At 41.0% G+C, this 23,279-nt stretch overlaps 1 protein-coding gene and 1 long non-coding RNA gene across 2 annotated transcripts in view; one reads left to right on the top strand and one right to left on the bottom strand.

The window, feature by feature from the left end:
• The window catches only part of LOC146377656 (uncharacterized), a 178,289-nt gene that overhangs the window by 29,789 nt on the left and 125,221 nt on the right, over nt 1–23,279 (bottom strand). The window lies entirely within an intron of this gene.
• On the top strand, nt 11,519–20,805 carry LOC146377658 (transcriptional repressor scratch 1-like). Its single transcript, XM_084943814.1, has 2 exons — nt 11,519–12,668; nt 16,580–20,805. Exons 1-2 carry the CDS (start codon nt 12,554–12,556, stop codon nt 17,305–17,307), a joined length of 843 nt encoding a protein of 280 aa, XP_084799940.1. The 5' UTR covers nt 11,519–12,553; the 3' UTR covers nt 17,308–20,805.

Raw genomic sequence — 23,279 nt, 5'->3', positions numbered from 1 at the left:
GATAGAGTTTTAATTTGTCTCTGCAGGTTCCTGGCATTTATGCATGAAATGTTATGGAGGATAGGGATGTCTTGGCAGGAGACAGTGCATCTTCAAAGAGATGCAACAGAAAAAGAAAGAAATGTGTAAACACAAACCAAATATGACAAGAAGGTAATAAATAGAGAAGTTGGCAAACAGTTGTGTGAGACAAAGAGAAGATGATGGAACAAATTCAGGTGATATTTTTATATGTGTCTCTGAGACTTCGGTTAACGCAGATACGTGAGCAGAGGCACAAAAGGCTGACTGAAAAAGAACAGGTATAAACACAGAGAAAGCTGTAGCTGATTATCAGTGTGTAATGACAGATGAGAAGAGATGCAATTAGAATGAGCCATATGGAAGATCATATGGTCATTTTATAATTAGCAGTATTTTAAAATAGCGCAGTGACTTGCATACAACAAGACAAGAGAAAGTGCTGGTTGATTCACAAATAACTTTTTAAAATGAGTGTTTTGAATCACTTGATACATATTGCAGGAAGTGGATTTAAATAGGAAATCTCTTTCAGTCCAGGATCTGGTCATAGTGATAATCATGGTTATTATTTAGTGAGTTCTCAAATAGATTCAGTGTCAAATACAGTAGTCCAACCCACCAGGAGACATCTGAGTTTTCATTTCTGTGTGCCTAACCTTGCAGGTTCAGCTCTGACATCTACTTAATCAACGTCAGTATATAAGTTTTTCCATGCTGGTCTTCTTAATTTATTGCACATATTCCATTGCCAGCTATAGCTGAGGGCATGTTTAAACTAAAAAAAATAAGAACCTAATCTAGAGAGCTCCAGTGTTAATTATGAGTGTCCTGGGCCAAATAAATGCAGCATTAATCCAACATGTTTTTTGATAGTAGCAGGAGCTCTTAGAGAAAACCCCATAGGCGCCCAGGACCCTCTTGCTGTGAAGCAACATTTAATTTACTTATTTTACCTACTTTCCTAGTTATTATAAATCTCTAAAGTGCAAAGTGAGGAAAACACTAGTGAAAAGAAAAATAATCCATTATTTATCCTATCATTTCTATGATATTTAACTGTATATGACATATTTGTGGTTATTATTAGGATCACAGTCAAAACAATGGCAGAGACAAAAAGGAAATAACATAATTAATTTTAATACTTTATGGCCGTAATATTTTCCTTTTAGTCATAAACGTGATTGATTAAATTAGCCTTAAAAAGAAGCTGTTAGTAGAGCAAAATTTAACAAATGAATCACCTTTGTTTATACTAATACGTTCATCTTTTCTTAAAGGTACAGTCAATAAGTTTTAAAATCTATTTAGTAGAAAAAAAGAATAATTTATACATACAAACATATGTAGGAGCTGGTGCCGGTTTGTGGTTTGGGCCATGTTGCCCCTCTATCTTAAATACAGTGGCTGAATACAATGGACATTCCCATTCTATTTAATCATGTTTTACACATGTGGCACACATAGTTTGAGACGAGAACCTGAAGGCATTTGCATGCTATGGAGGTAAATTTTGATTTGAGTCAGCAGCTTCAGATTATATATAAAGGAACACACCTGTGTTTTGTCATCTGAGGAGTCCAAAGAAGGGAAAATGTAAAGAAAAAAAACAAGTAATGCAAATTACCTGTGTGGCAGGATGCACAAGAATCGTTGCGCTCAAGGATCGTCCAAGAATAAAAACAGCGGAAGTGAAAGTAACAGACTGATAACTTTATCGCGTGTATAAAATAGATATTGACAAATTTACCTGTGGGGGACATCAGAAACAGGTGATCAGTCACATTATATATTATTGCAAAACTCAGTATATTGAAAAATGTTTTAAATGTTTTGAGGTTGCAATAATATTGAATAATGATAATATGAAACTTGACTCATATTATCAAGTTCTTCCTTCCCACTGTCGCCAGTTCTTGCTCAAAGCAGATCATGTGATTGTTGGAGTTTTTGGTCTATTATTGCAGAGTCTTAACCTTACAATATAAAGCGCCTTGAGGTGACCGTTGTTGTGATGCCATATAAATAAAACTGAAAAGAAAAAAATGTAAATAATTCAAGTCACTGAGGCATGAAAGCTGCGATGGCATTGTGACTCCTTTCAGTGAACACTCCCCCCCCCCGGATAGTTTGTATTATTCAGTCCTTCTGCTTAAACCTAAACATAATCTACTTCCAACAGTCTGGCTTCTTTGTGTTGTGGAGCTCCTGCATACTTGTGATCCTTAAAAGGTCACCGCTACACAAAATGCACTACAGAGGCAACATTTTCACATGACACTCTGCAAACACTGGGAGAAACCCTGGAGACAGACCTCACCGCCTGTGTCCCAGAATTAGAAACAGTCAAGTCTTCACTCACCTGTATCGTTCACCTTCTCGTAGCTTTCCCCGCTATATTTATGTAAATGCAATTCCTTTCACATTTCTCGGCTGTCACGTCTGTTCACAACCTTCCCGACATTGCACCTACAGAGGTTTATTTGACTGTACATCATGCTTTTGTGTTGTGAAACAAGCATTAAATCCACAGTCACGTTACGTGTGGTGACACAGAGTTTGGTGGCACCTCAGAGGGCTAGTCTGCTGTAACAGAAAATAGGCAGGGGCACTTTTGTAAAATAAACAGATAAAAAAAAACAACATGTAATGGGTTCATTCAAAGTTCATTTGTTCATAATAGAAGTGCGTTTGTAAACCGTTTGGCCTTTGGGGGCAAATAAAGTTGATTTAGCGGTATTGACAAAACATTGCAAGATTCGAGTCGTAGTTTGCTGGAATAGTTATGTGCTGTCCTGCTGATGGAACATCAGGCGGCTACTGAAGCTCCAGCCTCAGGCGAACATTCACGCAGGGCATGTGCGAGTGTGTGCGTGAGCAGGGGTTTGTGCTGTGCACGTGCCCTTCAGGGTGGTTATGTGTATCTGTAATCAGGATAGCACATATGTGTATGTGTGAGCGAGTGTTTGCTTCTGAGACAGATTGCTTGTGTGTGAGATGGGGTTGGAAAAAAAGCAGAAGCAATAGTGGTGTAGATGGAACAAAGGGATGAAACCCCTGATAATATTGGAAACACTCTGAGAGGTGGAGGAGGAGGAGACCAGAAGGGAGCAAGAGCAGTGAGCCTGTGTAGCCACTGTGGGGTTATCTGGCTCCTTTTGATGATTTTGAAATAAGAAACATATTTGCTCCATGTTACCGCCAGCACTGAGCGCTGTTCATACTGCACTCTTCAGAGCCATGATTAGAAGACTTTATAAAGAGCGTTTTAACAAACAGAACAAAGTTTGTCAGTGGGGTGGTTAAACTTGAAGACCAAAATCTGGAACCATTTAGGTGTATTTGAAGTTTGAGAATCAAGTCTTGTACCAGCAGGATGGTTTATGTCACGAGAACAGAAAACGCTGACTCCAGTCAGTGTTTGTTCCTTGTTTGGTTATAAAAAGTTGTGAGGTCATGTGGACAATCATGCAAGCTGGGATGCTTTATTATGACAAATAAAATATAATTAAAAGAATAACCGTGCAGTTTTTTTTCCTATTTTTTGTGTTTTGAATCTGTGTGTGTGGTCCTATGAGTTATTGAAAAAAAAAAAACCCTCTTCAATCTGCTGATGCACAATTTGTCAATCTTGTATCACTTTCCAGAGATTTTAGGGAGACTCTAGGACTCTCTGGTACTTCCTGAGCCACCATTGGGTGTGCAGCTCTTGCAGGCTACAGAGCTTGCACCCAGTTATGCGCTGTCCCACATGCTCTGCTTTCTACAAGATTTAAAGTCCTTGCTGATGTGGTTGAGGCACCAGGTGGTGAAGCAGCCTGTCAGAAGGTTCTCTGTGGCGTTTCACTTGAGGTCCACTGGGATTTGAGGCCTTAGGCTGAAGGGCTTGAGGGTTCAGTGGTGCTGTCGGGCCTTTTAATCGACAGTATTTCCGTGACTGGTTTGTATCAGGTTCATGTGAATGTGGATTCCAGGGTATTTGGAATTGTCCTCACTTTCCAACACTGTGCTGCTTGGGCTGTTCCCAAGCAGTTACTATTTATTGGACATTAGTCTGAAGCTGTGTTTTTGCTCACTTAGTCCAGTTAAACTCTTCTGTTCTCCTGGGGAAACACCAGTCTTTTTAGAGCTTTCTATTCATTTGAGAAGAATTGCCTGCTCTGGCTGAAAACAATGCTGGGCTTAAGGACGGTTAAACGCCCAGCAAAGGTCAAGTAATAATTCTCTGCAGCTTCATCGCCCTGAAATGTACACGTAGTGATCTAAATACTGATTATAGCGGCTTTAGAGATCAAAATGTATTTCTTTGAAACTCGTCTTTATTCCCAGTTACTCTTGGAGCTACGGACAGATCTGCCTCAGTGTGACACAAATTGTTGTCTGCATAGCTTTGTAGTCATGTGATCAAGTCCTGGAACAAACAAAAACCTAAAAACATCAACCTGATGCTGCAGCGACTGCCTTTGTACTGTACATGAATGCAAGATAAATAAGTAATGCCAGTTTCAAAGCCAGCGCTTGCATTTGCATACACTGCTGAGACTGTGTGTGGGTCTACTGGTATCATTTCACTTCCAAATTTTTTGATTACTTCCTCGATTGGCTTGATCTTGCTTAAGAGGTGCACACAGTCAGGATGGACACAAACTAAAGGTAATGTGAAACAGGTCACACATCCTCTGATTTTTTGTTAAAGCTCCCACGTGAAGTCGTTTGCTGCAGAGGAAGGATGTAACACAAAACCCTGGCACTGACACTATTCCATTTCATTGTTGTATCTGGTTTCAGGCTCCTTGTTTCAAAAACATCGAAGAAATGGGGCAATCTGTAAAATAAATAAAACTGTTACCTGGAACGTTGTCATAACTGTTTTACTTAAGATATCACTCTGTCTCTCATCCCTTCTCCCATTTTTCCTTTCCTTCCTGCCACCCCGTGTTTCCGAAATATGTATCTCTTTATCACAGGCGACATCGCAGAATAGGCCTGTCTGAAGGAGGTAATGATTTTTTTTTGTTCTTATTTCTGCGTTGAGAGGGATCAGAGTAGTGCTGGTTATCAGGCCATTTATTACCCTGCCAGCTCGCCACTAAGCTGTCTGGGTAAATGCAATCTCTCCTGATTCACACAATTACCCCAAGATAGAGAGAGGAAGAGAAATATCTCTCACAGTAGCATTGTGGGTCAGAAGGAGTTTAGGGAAATACACAGAAAGGCTACCCGGGTGCTTTTTCAACCGAGCAAGCAGTCTGTGTCTGAACACGAGTTGTTTGTTTGGAGAATACGTGTACTGTTTGTCTCCTACAACGGAAATAAATGTCAGAAGCATTCATCTCCACTCTGCTGAGTGTGAAATCTTCTGTTATCACTTCATTACATACACAATCCAACTGCATTAAACAGTTTTACGAGAGCTCATTGATCCTATATAGTTTTCCAGATTTATTTATGAAATGAAGCTTCTTGTTAGCTTTGGAGAGCTGGCGAGACCAAAAGACTGAAGAAGAATTGATTTATACATTTGAACGCAATCACAGTTTCTGTCATGAGAAGAACAAAAATATTAATTTGTATGAAAACTGATTGAATGTCGATGCCGATGCACTTTTGCTTTTTAAATCAATAAAGTGGTATGATGTTATATAGACTGAATATATAATGGCTTTCTACTTTATTGCTCCACTATTTCTCTAGTTTCCTCACATATGCACTCATCAGCCACTGGGTTAGGTTTTCAATCAGCCAGTGACATGGCAGCAAGTCAGAGCATTTATGCACTGTAGGCATGGTCCAGATGACCTGCTGAAGGTCAAACTGAGCATCGGAATGGGGAAGAAAAGCGATTAAGGTTAATCTAAATGTGGCACATTTGTTGGTGACTGACAGGCTGATGCAACCCGTTACCGATAGCGTGTCCATTTCACGCTTTGCCTCTTCAAAACATGAACAGGACACGCATGCAGAAGCTGCAGTAACAGAGGGAGATATTTTATTTCAAAATTTGATTATTTTCATGTATGTTACAGTCTCCAGATCTCAACCAATATACGACCTTTGGGTTGTGGTGGAACAGCAGATTCATATCAAGGATGCGCAGCTGACAAATAAGCATCAGCTTTGTGATGTTATCGTGTCAATATAGACCAAACCCTCTGAGGAATGTTTCCAGCACCTTGTTGAATCTGTGACATGAAGAATTAAAGCAGTTCAGAAAGCAACAGTGGTAGAAAGGTTTACCTAACAAAGTGGCCAGTAAATGTATATTAATCTACACAGTGAGAGTAACGTGTTTTGCTTAAGAACACCTCGACATATGATTTCACTACCAACCCTGAATATTAATGGACAAAGTCCTGAACCACAAAATACAATGACTGATTTATTGTTGTTGTCTATTTGGTTTATATTTTTCAACCATAGCATTGATCCTCTTTCTCGTATAGTAATAATGTGATATTTTATGGAGATAACATGTACGCTCAAATTCTCGGCGTGAGTTAGATAGCAAAATCAATACCCCTAATGTGTTCATACGTTCAGTATTAACTTAGAGCCAGCAGACAGCTAGAATTATTTAACACATAGACTTAAAGGGGAAACAGCTCTGTCGAAATGTAATAAAATCTGCCTACCAGCACCTCTATAGATGATTAGTGAACATATTATATTTGGTTTCCTTCAGAAACCCAGAGTGTAATAGGTTGTGATTTGTCAGGGGCTATGTGAGGTAAATCTGGCAACCTAACAGTGACACAGGCAAGTGGAGCCACTAAAGCGGTAATCCTGCATGCAACCTGTGCTACAGCTTGTAGCTTTTACACTATTATTTGGATTCAAATGACACAAACAGGACATAAATTGTTAATTACTGAGCTGCTGAAAGGCAGATGTCAGTACTTTGCAACGAGCAAGGATAACTGTTTTATCCTGTTTGAAGTCACTGACAGAGTCACTCTTGGCATGAAAAGTGTTTAATAAATATAGAATGATCCCTTTTTATTGGAATCAACTGATCATAGTTATGTATAGTGAATTAGAGTGATACTGTCTGATATTTAACCCACCCTGTACAACCCACAGATATGATCTCTTTATCTTTTCAAGCTGAGATGAATCATAAATCAAATGAAATCATCTCAACCATAAAAAAATGTCTCTCCTCTCCTCTCCTCTCCTCTCCTCTCCTCTCCTCTCCTCTCCTCCGTTTTGGGACACTCTATCCTGTGCTAATGTACACTGCATTCTGTTTCACCAGTACAGTGGGAGTCATCAAAAACTGCAAAGAAACAGGCCACATTTCTCCCCTAGCCCAGCACTTTTGCGTGTCTGCAAGTGTGCATGTGTGTATGTATGTGTGTGTGTATGTGTGTGCCTGATGAGAAGAACTGCTCAGCAATATTTAGCGTTACTGCGACAGAACAGCTTTAGGACGGAACAGAGACTCACCTTCAGGAAAGACGAAATAAGAGGCAAAAAGAGACAGAGAGTGGGAAAGAGGCAGAAATGTGATTTTTGACACTTGAAATATTTTGTTTTAAGTGAGGGAAAAAAAACCCACCCAAACCACATGATAACAATAAAATTATAACACAAATAATAAGTTAAATGTAATGCTGATACACTAAGTGATACTGAAAGATGCTTAAATACTGTGTAGTCACACAGGGGTGAGATATGATAATGAGAGATACATCTGAAAAATTAGGTCTGTTTATACAATGATGGAAAACAAGTAGCCCTGCACATGCTGCCTGCCTGTCGCATGGCTGCCTGTACACCCACCTACATCCACCTACACACATCCTCACTCAAAATGTACACAGAGCAGATGGGCAGCGTCTCTGTGTTTGGTGTACAACACAGGTGTCGTCCTTTGACGTGGCACCGCGGCAATTAAAATGCACCGGACATCTATCACGACTAACCTCAGGCCTGACACGCACACACACACACACACACACACACACACACACACACACACACACACACACACACGTTAAGCCAGTTTTTTTTTCTTTGCTCAAGATCCAAATTAAAGAATTTGCTTTAACAGGGTTTACAGTGTGTACACACACAGAAAAACAGGGGGAAATGGAAGAAAATGTTACCTTAACAGTGGATGGATCACTCTTTACGTAACGACAATACTGCAATACTGCCTCATTTTCTATTTTTAGTTTAAAACAAAAATATATAGAAGGTCCTTTTCTCTGGCACTATGAATCATTATCAGTCTTATAATGTAAAACAAACATCATGACATGATTACAACAGGAGTGAGTGCACCCCTGAGCAATATTCGTTACATGTTACGTGATTCAAAGTCGTATCGGCTCCAAATACCTGTCTAATTTCAAAATTGAAGAGCACAGTTTTCCTTTAAAGTAAAAAATATTTCCTTTTCATTAAAAAATGCTTAAGGAAAACTATTTTGTTAAACAAGTGGAAACCCAACACAGTGAAACTAATTACACCTGTGATTAAAAAAACATCAGTGAAACAAAAAGGAGATGATGGTGTCTGTATCTCTGCACTGTGCTACTTCATCGAAGAGAATTAGCAGAGGAATTGAAAAATCCAACCGCAAGACTTCACAAAAATGGAAAAAGGATACAAGAAGATCAATGAGCCTCTAAAACCCCTCCCCAAAAATCAGTGGTGCTCAGCTCCAGCAACAATCAGGAGGTATACAAGTAGCCATAGCGCCAGTGGCTGTCCATGGACTACTGCACAGTCCGGCTCTTTGCACAACCGTTATCAGTGGAAATCAGAGTCTCTGTGACAGCTCGGACAGTGTGAAGGACATTGCATAATGTCAGCCTCTGTGGATGCTGGTGGAGAAAAATACCTAAAACAAATGCTTTGGGTGCTCTTTGACAGAAACTACAAGGTTAAACTTTACTAAAACAGTAATGCAGTCACAGGAAGGAGGCAAGGGAGCTTCCCTTAAATTATGAGGAGTGTAATCACTTCTATTTCTACTGCAATAGTAAATAAGACACACGAAGGTACACATTTTACACCATTCAAACATTTCAAACAGTATGTGTATATATATATATATATATATATATATATATTCCTCACAAATTAAAAACCTCCCTAAAAATAAAGTATGGCGCTGTTAGCGAAGTGTGAGGATGACAGCAGACAGAGAACACCTAGAGCTTTCCACTTTTGGCTACAGTTCACACTCATGTACTTTGCAGTGAAATATCTTTAGAAATTACTCTCACTTCCTGGGTCTGATACAGACACAATGAGTGACGCCTAGCATGCTTTGGCATTTGAATTAAGAGTAAAACTAATTTTCAATATGCCGAATGTCAACTAATACTTAATCTAAACACAGGAAGCACTTTAAACCTTTATGCATGAGTCTGAAGTGTGCCTGTGTGTACTAAGACCTGTTTCAGTGCATCGGATGTGTGTGTGTGTGTCTTATTAGTCCATATGTGTTTGTCAGTGTGTGTATGTGTGTGTACCCACATATCCACTAGTGATGATGAAACACATTGTTAATGTTGTGGGTTATTTTAGTCGACTGACAGTTGTTGTAGAGGGTGTTGTGTGTTGTGTGTTCATGTGTGAGGCCAGTTGCGTGTGTATGTGTGTGTGTGTGCGTGTGTGAGTTTGTGTGTTTAATTGGACCTCCCTGAGCCAGTCTCCAGGTGACGGAACTCATCTGCTCTTTCCCTGATTAAGGACAACAGATGGACACACACACACACACACACCCACACACTCACACACACGCAAACACACACACACACAATCCACAGAATGCTTTCACAGTCATGATTTATCATCAAAAAATACTGAACACACAGACTGCACTGGTCACATGGGCTGTAATCAATATAAGGTGCACATACATACAAGTCACACCAAACCACCTTGAACTTCTGCACACTTATTTTTGCTCACATGACTCCTCCAGTCCCTAGATATCCATCCACTGAGCTCAAACAAGCTCTTATCATCACTGCAAACAAAGAAAATAAACCCCTCCTTCTCCAAATCTGCCTCTCTAACTTGACATCCGTGTGCTGTCCTTCTCCATCTGTCTGTCTGACAGAGATTATGAGTTAATTTACTTCAAAAGAAAGACTGAAGATTAAAAAAAAGTCTTAGTCAAGGATGATCCTCATAGCTAAAAAAAAAAAAATATCCGACAAAAATCCCTTTTGTTACGTTTCTGTCATTAGACATAAATAGTCTAAATCTTTAATATTTATCTGGCAAATAATTTTTCCTCACATGTTGATATTCCTCAAATAAAATAGTTTTGGAGCTGAGAACCAGAACAGTACTATTAATATAATAATTACAATGCGATAATGCAATATTTTTCTCTGAATGAGAAAGAGATGATTGAACACACATTAAAGCATTTATTAAGAAAGTGATGTGTTTATTTAAATTTTAATTAATACCTTTGAAGCTAAATGTTTTTACCCTCAAATTTCCCACAGATTTTGGTTTAGGTGAAACCAAGTTTATGCAGACCGTATTACCACCAATAACCTCTAACACCAGTTATTAAAAGGACAAACTGGTGGTCTTTAAGTGTGTTCTCTCTGGATCTGACTTATCCACTGAGCTCCCTCTAACCTGTAACAGATGTTTATCAACTTTCCAGCTGTTCAAAAACGTAAAGCAACACTTTACCTTCAATCTTAGACATTTGCACTTGCATTTAGGCCCAAAGCAACACAGCAGTGTGTAATTATTGTGTCAGCCCATGCAAAGCCACATTTTAGATCACGCATGACACTCAAATTTAAAACACTGGACTACCTAATTGAAAGGATGACTTTCCCCTCTTCCACTTCACAGTGAAATAACTTGAATTAATCTCATACTCATGGAACATGAAAAGTCTGAATACATGTGATTCATTCATCTTAAAAGATCGCTGTTATTACATAATATCGACATCTTGCAGGAAAAGTTTTCAGTGAACCCGGTGTGACCCTGGAGCTGACAGTACTCTACCTTCAGCCACTGTAAAACACTCCATTTGGTCTGCAACCATTTGCCTTCGGGGCGACATTAATGATAATTAGTAGGCTCTCAGCATGCTAGTTAATATTCCGCCGTAAAATCCATGTGATGGGAAAGGAAAGAGAGAGAGAGAAAGAAAAGATACAATATGCTCAAATGTAGGGGGAGACCCAAAAAAACCGAAAGTACATGGACTGCTAAGAATCGTGCACAATGGGACAATATTTAAAATTCGTGTTACACGCCGCGATAGCGCAATCAAATCGATGAGCTTAAAAAACCATAACAATAATTTTCAGTCTTATCTCCTCAGAACATGGCGTCTCTCTCTCTCTCTCTCTCTCTCTTTCAAACACACACACACACACACACACACACACACACACACACACACACACACACACACACACACACACACACACACACAAATGAAGAGAAGGGGAGAAAGGAGAATGAAAGACAGAGAAAGAAGGGGGGGTGATAACAGCTTCAATAAATCATCCGGGCCAGTCGTCGCTCCCCGGGGATGTGGGATGGATTAAATTAAGCACTCCTTCTACTCGTGCGTCTATCCATCCCCCATCTCTCTCTCTCTCTCACTCTCTCTCTCTCACTGCGCCGTATAAATGCCAACAGCTGATCGCGAGACGGCACACTCACGGGAACACCTCGCGGAAGCTGCAAAGAGAGAGACGAGGGGAAGAGAGAGAGAGAGAGAGAGAGAGAGAGGGATACAGAGAGGAGAGAAAGAAGGGATGCTGTTGATGTATCCGTCCGCAGGGAGTCTTACTGTGATTTCTTTTTTTTTTCTTACCGGCCTGAGTGGTCGTCATCAGGTGGAATAAAGGACTAATTTCTCTGGCAAAGAGGGGAGGACGAGGTGTCCGACCGTTTTTTTTCTCTTACTGAAAAGCTTCCAAAAATTATCCTTCAATTTTCCCTCTTGTTTTCTTCGCATCCCTCCCTCCCTCCTCCTCCTCCTCCTCCTCTCCCTGCTCCATCTCCTCTTCCTCTTCTTTAAAGAGGCCCGAGCGCGTTGCGGGGTGTCTTCCATCGCCTGTTTCGTTTATTTATTTATTTATCTCCCCTGACTGCTCGCGAGCCCTCTGTCCCCTGGTCTGCAGCCTTCCCGCGAGCTCAAAAGAGCACGAGGCAACCCCTTCGCCTCCCCCGTACCCCCTCCCCGCGCCTCGGAGGGAGCTGTCCGGTGCTGAAGTTGCATTTCTTTCCTCCTGTGCGCGAGGACTAAACGGGGCGGGCAGACGACAGCGAGAGAGACCGGAGCAGAAGAGGAAGAACACACAAGCGCTTGTTGATCGTCAACTCTTTCACCGGATCAGTTCAAGGCTCGCGCTTTCTCCCCAATCTGAAGACAATCTTCCCCCGGCCCGCCGGTCTGATTGGTGTGTCACGGGCGAATCACCACGCTGGCCTGCCTGTCGGCGATCGGCTGTGTTTGCGAGTGTGTGTCGTTGTGTTTGTGAGTGCGTGTGTGTGCGCAGCTTGTCGGTGTCTCACCACCATGCCAAGGTCTTTCCTGGTAAAAAAGGTGAAACTGGATGATTTCTCCACCGGGGCGGATCTGGAGAACGCCTACCGGCACAGGACAGACCTCAGCCTGCGGCTACATGACAAAGGTAGGTCATGCAGCCTACACAGCGCGCACTAACAGGTGTCTCGGAAGAAAATCGATTTCACAGAGGAGGAGGTTGGCGAAGGTGGGAACATGTTTCCGAAATAAGACTGAGACTTCAACAGGATTTACCTGTTGTGCCTTAAAGGGATTCCCTCCTGTGATTGGTCGTTAAAAATTGACCCTGGGGCTTGATACACCGGTGCACATTCCTGCCAAACAATAACTATAAAATCTAAGCGTGAACTCAGAGTGTATCAGCACAGCATTTCCTTTTTTCTTCACCTTTTATCTTGCGTATAGCATCATCTAACATCAATAACCTCTGAAACTTATTGCAGAGTGGCTGGCTACCTGTGGGGTGATGTGGGTGTAATCAAGGCAGATAATTACAAAACATCAGACAGCATAGAGTTACCACACGCTTGTTACTTTTCTCACGGGTAATAAAAGCTTCAAAGCCCTCCACTAATCAGCGCATTGAAAAATATCAAAGTGGAGCAAAGCGTTATCAATAGCACAGACTGTGAAAGAATTGCATGCTGCTTCACTTCTGCAAAAGAGCTCAGACAGTAAAACACAGAAGACCTGTCAATCTCATAAAACTATGCACTCTGATAACTGGATGTTACCACACCGCACAGTCTAAGACTTTATTTACCGGGGTACATAAGTTACATTATCCTCGGTCGAAGCGTTTGGGCTCAACTCTAGGAGTTGAGCTGCCGCCGAAGCGAAAAGGTCACTTGTGAAATCAACTAAATCAAGCGCGTCGCATGTTTCATCGATTCTGGCTTACACCCAGCGGGGTCTTTCTCTCCCTTCGCAGTGTAAGTAAGCTTAAAGGAGACAGAAACGGGACAGTGGTTATTCATATCGAGCTCACTTTCACTTGGTTTTAGTCGAAACCCTTTGCGGTTATGCTTCTGCAAGCTCGGGGTGATGTTTGAGATGCACAAGAGCTGCCTCCCATGTAGCTCTGAGTTTGCAGAAAATAATCTGATGGAACACCGTGGTTATCTCCTGATAAGTGTATATATATGTGTGTGTGTGTGTGTGTGTGTGTGTGTGCGTATGTAAAAGCTGCATAATGGTCTTCTGACATAAGTCTTCACCTTCGCCTGCAGGTGAAGCACACACATCGTTTTAACATCCTTTATATAACAACGTTGTCTTGTAAAACACTCTAACAGGTTTTTAGTGTTGCCCTGAAACATTGCTTTCTTCTTTGCATATAAAATGAGTCTCATCTCAGGCTCATCTTTCGACGTTGTGCGTGGCCCTTCCCCCTCGTGCTCTGTACAGGTGTGCCTGTCCCAGTTTTGCAGTGTTGGCAGATTTCTGCACCGTGGCTATGACGCTGTAACTGTTGAATGTGGATGCATTTCTTCTCTTATACCATTTTCAGACGTTTCTTTAGCCATATGAGGGTGACTTTTGTAATTATCTCGAAAAGACTCAAAATGATTGGCTGTTTTGTGCTCCTCCAAAGCTGCAAACTTCCTCACAACCTGCAACTATGTGCGTCACATTTTACAGGGGGAAGAAAAGAAAGAGAGCGATGCCTCTGCCCGTGTAGACCGCATGACTCCCGTCCCAGTGTCATCCACATGCTAACATGTGCGTCCCATGCGCGGACCTGTCTGTGATTCTCAGCACGTAAAGCAAGAAAGCTGTCAGCGATGTATTTATGACGTCGAAGTTAACAAGCCCTTCTAGGTCTCACACGCCATCAGCCGCCTGTTCAGCCTGTCCCGGCCACCTTTTGTCTCCATCCCTAACATGCGATGTTAACAGCTTAATGCAGCTTCTACATGGCTCGGAGCAGAGTCAGCCCACAGCAGAACGCAGTGTTGGGAACAACCTTGTGCTTGAACGAACCGGCTTTGGAATAATTTATGTCCCGCCCTGCGTCCTGTGAGTGAATGATGTGACGGGACGTTGTAGTGGATGTTACATGGCTGTGATCATACGTGGAGAGATAGAATATGTGCGTCACATGGAGCTTGTTGCTTGTTCATTACCGAGACCACATAAGTAATGAGCACAGGAATTTACGACGCAGGTGTCCCAAAACCTGTGGTCATTATTTCGTGCTTTCATCATAATAACAGCCTCTCAAAAACATTGATTAGTTGGATCTTATCTTATAGGTTAGTTATTGTTCCAGTTCATTTTTACACTCTATTATGTGTTGAACCTAATGTGTTTCTATTGATAGTTTTTGTTGGAGCAGCTTGATATAAGCTCAGCTAATATTGCCACTATTAGCTTGTCTTCAGGGACAATTAAGGATGAATTGGAGCTATTAACTTATCCAACCTGTCGATCCATATTAAAAATATAAACAGCAGTGTACAACAAGTGCATACTGACAAAGGTATTGATTTACGCTTAAATCTAAAAATGTATGACCCATTTGTTTATATATAATGCTGGTTAGTACACATTAAAGAAGTACATATGTATTATTTTCCACATAAAATTTGAATGAGCGTTATTTTTCTCCAAAAATGCATCAATCATCAGGGAACAGGAGCATAAGCTGACTGTGCTGTGTGTCCCTGTACAGCTTTTGAATGGATTCCTGTAATTAAAGCCTGTCCTCCAAGTCATCAACTCCACAGATTTGTGAAACAAAGAAAAGAAACACCACACCACAAGCCGGTACTGCAGGCCTGCCGTCATCGTGCCCCTGACACGCACTGCACTGGATCTGTCCGTGGTGCTGATGCTCATTTTCACACGCTAAATCAGCTCTCTCGAGTTCAGGGTCAGCTTGCGTGCATTTACCATTTACAGAAGAAGTGTCTTGACTGCAGCCTTTGATGGCTAAGGGAAATGTATTGCTGAATTATCCCTGAACAAACCCTAACCCTGCAGACCCTTTCAATACACCGCTAAGGTCCACAGTTATGCAGGCAAGTGACTAACGCTCAGTATTTTAAAATGTCTATTTGCATTTTTTTACGTGCAGCTCCTGTTGCTGCTGATCTGCTGTTTGTGAGCTGATTACAGAGACTGTCATATCTGCAAGACAAATGCAGGGATCTGACTTGGACACAGATGTGGCAGTATTACGGTGGTGTGCTCACTCACATTTGAAAAGCCTCTTAAAATCTATATCTCTACATTTAGAGTGAGATGAGGAATAGATCTTACTGTTGCCTTATGTTTCACATACTTTGGTGCCATATGTGGTTTTATTTAAAAGGAAATTCAAATTGGTTTTTCATCAAATATAATACAGTAACACCTGTCATGTCACTGTTTTTTTGTTGTTGTTGCCCATAACACTTGGTGGAGGCTTTCTTGTGTTTCTACAGTAACATGTCAGCAACAAGTTACTGGTGGGATGAACCAGCTGTTTGAAATATTTATCCCATCTCTATGTCTTTATTATAAACATAAATGCACTCGAGTGGGAAGAAGATTCAGGGGAAAACATCACACAGCTGTGTAAAGCCAGCTGTATATCCCAAATGGCATATTATAATAGTTTGCATCAGTGAGTAAGCGCTTATTTAATTCCACCAATTCAGATTGTGTAATTCTGGTCAGCGTACTGAATCTCTGTCATTACTGTATCTGTACTGAAAGATAAGCTTGTCTAGCAGGCTACAGCAGTTTAATGCTAATCTGGACTTATTCATGTGTTTCCTGCAGTTTTCTCCGCGTGCAGGAATTAATGCCCTTCACATTTCCTGTTGGTATGGATCTCTCTGTGATCAGAGAAAATGTTTTGCCACCTTAATCTTAACATAGCAGTTTCTTTACTACCTATCAAGTTATGTCAATAGGGGCACCAGTAACTAATGTTTTGGTCAAGTCCTGTACACCACTAAATTTCCATACCATGTTAAGATGAGCTCTCTTTTCAATATGCTAATACTGTTGTCTGTTTTCCATTAACAGCTGGTTACATCAGTGACTACATCAGCCCTGTTGTGTACGATGGTGAGAGTGACAGTGGCATCAAGGTCCCCTCTCCTGATCCTCTCTACGACGGTATCCACAGTGACTATGGGGCTCCCGACTCTGAGTCTCCTGACAGCCCTGGCTCAGAACTCACAGATGGTTATATCAATGGAGACGCTGCAGTGAGCGAGGGTTACACAGTCGATGCCTTCTTCATCACCGATGGCCGCTCGAAGAGGAAAGCTCTCAGCAGCCCCAGGACCATCCAGAGGCACACCTGTAACGAGTGCGGCAAAACCTACGCCACGTCTTCCAACTTGAGCCGGCACAAACAAACGCATCGCTCGCTGGACAGCAAGCTGGCAAAGAAATGCCCGACCTGCGGGAAGGTGTACGTGTCCATGCCCGCCATGGCCATGCACCTGCTCACTCATGACCTCAAGCACAAGTGCGACGTGTGCGGAAAGGCGTTCAGCCGACCTTGGCTTTTACAGGGCCACATGCGCTCGCACACAGGGGAGAAACCGTTTGGGTGCGCCCACTGCGGGAAGGCCTTCGCAGACCGCTCGAACCTGCGCGCTCACATGCAGACCCACTCGGCCTTCAAACACTTCAAGTGCAAACGCTGCAACAAGACCTTCGCGCTCAAGAGTTACCTGAACAAGCACTATGAGTCTGCTTGCTTCAAAGGCCCCTTCTCTCCTCTCGGCCCCCTAGATGCATGACCCCCCATATAGATCAAACGAGACAAAACTGCAGACGTGAATTACAATTACCCTTACGGACTTAACTGCAGACACAAACAATATATTTTTGGGTCAGAATGTGACCTTGCTTTCCCTCCTCACCCCTCCTCACTGGCCCTCTGCCCCCTCCCCCACCTCGCCTCCCTTGGAGCCTATTCGTGATAATGAATATGATGAAGATAGCACAATTTTTTCTCCTTGAGATTTGCCCACTTAAGGATTTAACTGATCGACGCATGCACTTCCTCAAAAAAACAAACAAAAACACAACTCTTCACGTCCTCTTCCTCTGTCCATTGAGGATGGAGACATTAATACTGACTTCCTCCTGGCTTCTAGATACAGTATGACTCCGTATATTTTGGAAAAAGGGATGACGATGAGGATGACGACAAAGACAATAGTAAGCTTATAGCTACTAGTTTCCTCCCTGCACTCAAATGCAGTGAAAGTTTTTTCATTCTGATTTTGTTTCTTTTTTGGAAGAATTATAGTAATAATAATAGTAATAATAATGATAATAATGCTCTGCTGCACCAAGTGACCATATTCTCTCCACTACTGAGGTCAAAATACTATTTATTTATTTATTGATTTATTTGTTTTGACATTTTTTTCTTTTTTATGTGTTTATACTTGATTTGATAACAATGAAAAGTGTTGCCATTTATTTGTTGCACTTTAATTTCTGTATATGTATGTAGGATATTTGCCAACCTCTTTTTACCACTACAGGCCAAAGCATATGTCACTTTTTTGAGTACTATTTTTTCCTATTATGTTGTTAATACCTTTTTTCTTATTAACGTTATTGCATGCAAAAAAAAAAGAAAACAGAAAAAAATTATGAAAACCTATGCCAACATCATAAAAAGCTTATGATTTTTGCCAAAATCCTATAGCTAGAACCCGAGGGCAATATTATTATTTTTTTCTCTTGGAGCCTCCATAGGACTCTTTAAAAGCAATAATCACTTAATGCATGGTATTTTATGATGAAGTTATGAAGTATTACCTACTACTGTATAGCAGTTTAAAAATCAGGTATGTTTTACTTCACCTATAGTCATAAACAGAAAAAATACTAATATTACAGACATCAGGGAACATGCCAATGTAGTGTTAGAGTATCAAAAAGAAAAGTCCTGTCTTTCCTCTCTTGTTATGCACTGCCTGCCTCTTAGTGAGTAGAACTAATGTAGGATGTAGACTAGAGAGGCTGGGATCAGCTGCCTGCTGGGTGAGAGGCCTATTGTAGGATAACTACTGACCCTGACTGCCCTGCTCTGCAATAGCTCTAGTGATTCAATTGTTAACAAAAACAAACAAGGCCTTACTTTGGCTCAGGCCTTTTCATTATACTTAGATTGGATAATTGGCCATACATCAAAATTCAGTGGTTTACTGAAGTTTATGAGATGGCAAAATGACACTTAAATGTGTTTAAACAGTATTTCCTGTCACAGTCGGCCAAGTTTAATAACACCAATTTTATCTTTATGTTAAGGTTAAAATAGCAATCAGATTGGATAAATATGCAATAAGATATTCATCACCCTTAATTGACAGCTAGCATATATGACATGCAGCTGCTATCTGTTAACAACAAAGTTTAGTTGAAGTTGAACCAAAGTCGACTTCAGCCGAAATGCAATTACTCATCTGCTCTTCCGGTTCGCTTCCAACCCATAAAGCGTGCTTTCTTAAACCACAGGAACAGCATGCACTTTAGCTTGATGGTCAGATTGCAGCTTAGCTACAACTGTTGTAGATACACCAGACTGAGTTCTGATTATTCTGCAGTAGGCTCCACTCACCCCTACTGGGCCAACTGAAGGGTAACTCTAAGATCGAGAAACCTACGTACAGGCTAACTTTAATCAACCCCGACCCCATGGAAGATTTAACCTTTAATCTAGGTGGTCAATACCAGTGTTGCTGAACCCAGTTCTCTGCAGCTCAGAAACCTTTTCTACAGATTCATGGAGCTTCCCAGGAGACAGACTGAGGACACACAGATTTGCACAGGAAAATGTTTGTGTGTTCATCATAAAATGCAGCACGTCGACATCGTAATCTCGCATAGAAACATAAACACGGGTGCACAGATGCATGGGTGCACGTCCTCACATGTGAGCACACGGTGCCTGCTGACGAGCCATTTGGGGTGACTAAACTTTTGTGTACAGTGAAGCTTGAGCAATTAAAAAAATAAAACAGGTTTAATATTCAGATGTGAATCTTTAACAAACAAAGCTTTTTGTAATTGCAGTGCTTCCTCAGACACTCAGTGTAAGTCCGGACTGGCTGGTATTGAACACAGTTTATAAGGGCACACGGACAAAAGGACAACACGGTTATGTGGAGGCATTAGCTAAACAAATTTTTATCTCAGAGATGAATGATCAAAGGCAGCCATGGTTGACAATTTTATAAAGTCAAAAAGTCTACAGTTTGTGATAAATGCTTTGCCGCACAATAACACAATACAATACAATTATATTTTACAAAGAAACTTTTTTAAAGGCAATATAAAGGAAGCACTTCTGTTGTGACTGAGGGAATCAGTGTGTGAGTCAGCAAATTGTAGGTCTTATCTCCTTTCCTGATGTATGAACTAGATTTGAGCTGCAATTACTTGAATTGTATCAGATGATTAGTCATAGCGCTCCAGTCTGTTATGGCCGAGCACTTTTGCCTTTTTATGTATGATTTTGGCCAAAATACCCAACAACAGTTATAAATACAAAATAGGCAAACAGCTGCAAAAACAGTGTTAAAAGCATGATTGCGATTCCCTTTACGCAAAGAGAACAAAAGCATCACCTTTATTTTTCTACACACGTTTCTCAGACACTGATAGTAGACGTAAGAATAGGACAAAAAAGGGTGAAAGTATCATCTCTGCAGTTTCTCTAACTGTTTACTTATCCCAAATTGTATCATTGTAAACTCTGGTTGAAACTTTGCACTGTAGTCTAAATGTATTAGGGCTAAAGTGGACGTGTGGCTGTTAAGTGGTTTTTAAAGGAGAAAGGATTCGTTTTGAGTCTGTTTGTCTGTGTGTCTGTCTCTGGCCAAGCTCCTGGTCTGGCCTCTTTAAGCACTTCCATTTTAGTCATCTCCACCCTAAAGAAAGTAGCACAATGAAACTAACTAGAATTCAGGTAGAGAAGAATTAAAAACCTTGTACTAGCTTGACCTCTCTTCTTTTTTGTATTTTCAAGTTAAAGAATGGTAATAAACCTAAATAATCATTTATTGCAAGAGGGTTTGTAAAGAATCCTTTGGATTGAGACATTTTTACTGCTGTATAGTGATATCTGACACACCTTACCTCAGGAGGGTTGGATCTCTGTTGCAGAGTGAGGACCTCCTGGGTTTTTTTGAGCCAGTATTCAGACAATGTAAGCACAATGAACACAAAGCATTTTGTGGCACTTCATAATAAAGAATAATCTTAACGAACCAAGGCAATTTGTTGTAGTCTGTGTCATGTCTTAAGAAATAAGTATTTCCTACTATCCAAGATAATAGAAATCAGGAAGTAATTTGACCTGCAGGTAATGGACACTGTGTTAATTGATTTAGTTATTAAAATTCCTGTTAGCTTTTTTTTCTTCTTCAGTTCATGCTGTTGCAGTGAGTTGGCCTTTTAAGTCAAAAGAGTGCTTAGTTCATTTGCATAGAAAAACACTTGCTCTGATTAAACAGCCCATACTTTGCATTAGCTTTGTCAATATTGTATGTTTAGACAGGCACTGGGCTAACATTAAACTCAAAGCTGACTTGATGGTTAAATATGTTCACCGTGATAACTCTGTATTAGGACATTAAACACTTGTTAAGTAGGGGAATGTTGGAAGTTTTTTTTCAGTAAGGCATTTGTTAATAACCTTATTGGATAAATCTAAGTCAAAGATAACAAAACAAACAAACCCTGATTGATGCTCAGAAGTATGTGATCCAAAATTATTTCCAAACCAGTGAGTAGACCCCTGAGGGAACAGAAAAAGCATGGATTTATAGACCTACAGTCCTCAATGTTTGAGACAGTAGTCTAGTCACTTTTCATCCCTAAAAAGTACTATGTGTGCTACTTTAACTCAAAGCTTTTGCAACGTAAACTGCAAATGTGACAATGCTGTTTTCATGTGCCGTGCTATGCCAGAATGAATCACATCACTTCCTCCCCTCAGCTTGTTTCATTCACGCTGGAAAAAATGCAAAAAACCCAGTCTGATTGTTTTATATTACATCTGTTTCTCTGATAATGGACAACACATTAAGCATGCACTACAGTACAGCTGCAGCTGTAAGTCTGCTCCACTGTATCAATCATGTGGTAGCTCATCCTTAAGTGAAGTAACAGTTCAGCCCCGATGTTTGCTCCTAGTAAGCACAGACACTCCAAATCTATTGTTGCTATGCCAACACCTGTGGTATCCAAGGCAATAAACTATCTACAGTATCTATAGTGGTAAACTACCTGAACTGCTTCAACAAAGACACAATGCAGAACCCTGCAGCTTTGTGGAGTATATTTGCCAACCCTAAACAGAAGATTGGTTTCTCAGCAGTTGTATGAAGACAGAAAAGTGACTGCCCACGCCTATGAATCACCTTCTCCTCTCCCAACCTTGCCTTTCAACTTCCCCTCTGATCCTCTTGGTTTTCTCTTGCACCTCTGTGCCTCCTCTTCCTCCTTCTTCACATCTGGGTTTCCTTTCCTTCCCCCTCTCATCTCCCTCCCCTTCGCCAGCATCACCTGTTTGCTTCTCTCACACATCTCTCTTCCTTCCCTTTTCACTTGTCCTCTACTATCCCTCTTCCTCCTGCCACCTCTCTTTTCTCTCTCCTGCCGAGTCAAACCAGGCCACCAGGCCTTTGAGGACCTGAAAGTCATTTAACTCCTGGTAGATAATAAGTCTTAGAATATAGCTCCTCTCAGATAATAAGCTTTATCACTTGATTGCTCTGCACGCTCCCTACTGTCTTTAGATTCATGTCCAGGGACCTACTCAAGCGAATCACACTATTTCCTCCCTGGCAAGTCAAATTAACACTGTGTGTGTGGGTGTGTGTGTGCATGTGTGTATCAACCACTACTTGTAACAGGAAGTGAAGGACTGCTGAGGGTGCAAAATAAAATCAAAATACCACAGGTTATATTCAGATAGTTCACATCTGATCTGTGAAAACTGTAGTTAAGTTTAAAGGTCCCCAGTAGTGACATTAACCTCTTCACTTAACCTCACGCTGACTTTAATTTCGATGGCATTTGATAACAGCGCAGAAACCTCTACACCTGCCCTCTTTTCCACACTCTTTTACTTTCTTTGATGTCATCGTTTCTGCTGTCCACCTCCACCCGTCTTTCTCTCACATCGTTTAACTCTGTGAACCTTTCAACACTCCTATCCTCACAAAATGCACTTTGTCATTAGTATTTGACTTGATCACCATGTTTTTGATGCAGGCTATGTTAATTCTAATGCAAAAAGGAACTAAAAATGATGACACTGTCAATTAACAATAGTATATCCATTCAGAACGTGTGTACATTTTCTGACTTTTGTTTTGAAGAAACGTACTAGGTCTGTCACCTCTTGCACCCAACTTATAGTGAAATGGCAATAGGACCAAATCAGTCTGGTGTCAGTTTGCAATTGAGTGGAATCAAGTTGGAGACTGTATGCAATCTGTTTGTGATAAGTGAAAATTGCAAATATGTTGACATACACAGAGAAATTCACACTTAACAGAAATTTGTTGGAATCTGTTTGTGTGTAAATTACATGTCAATACTTTGTGAACCTTCACCAATCTGTCTGAGAGTGATTGCAGTGATTGGAGACCGGTTGCCTCCCACTACTCGACCTGTGGTCAGCCAGTGGTTGCAAACTCAGCTCAGTTGGTTAACTTGGAGTCGGTCACTGAAAGTGAAAAAA

The sequence above is a fragment of the Perissodus microlepis genome, chromosome 11 (genome assembly GCF_051167445.1).
Source record: "Perissodus microlepis isolate ML-2025 ecotype Zambia chromosome 11, ASM5116744v1, whole genome shotgun sequence".
Taxonomy (NCBI): domain Eukaryota; kingdom Metazoa; phylum Chordata; class Actinopteri; order Cichliformes; family Cichlidae; genus Perissodus; species Perissodus microlepis.
The sequence above is the reverse complement of the archived record's forward strand: the minus strand, read 5'-3'. Positions and strand labels throughout refer to the sequence as shown.

Bases quoted from the DNA above. Each gene is read 5' to 3' on its own strand.
- LOC146377658 (XM_084943814.1), top strand. From the start codon at position 12,554: ATGCCAAGGTCTTTCCTGGTAAAAAAGGTGAAACTGGATGATTTCTCC. The intron at 12,669-16,579 runs GTAGGTCATGCA...TTCCATTAACAG, and splicing joins CCTGCGGCTACATGACAAAG to CTGGTTACATCAGTGACTAC.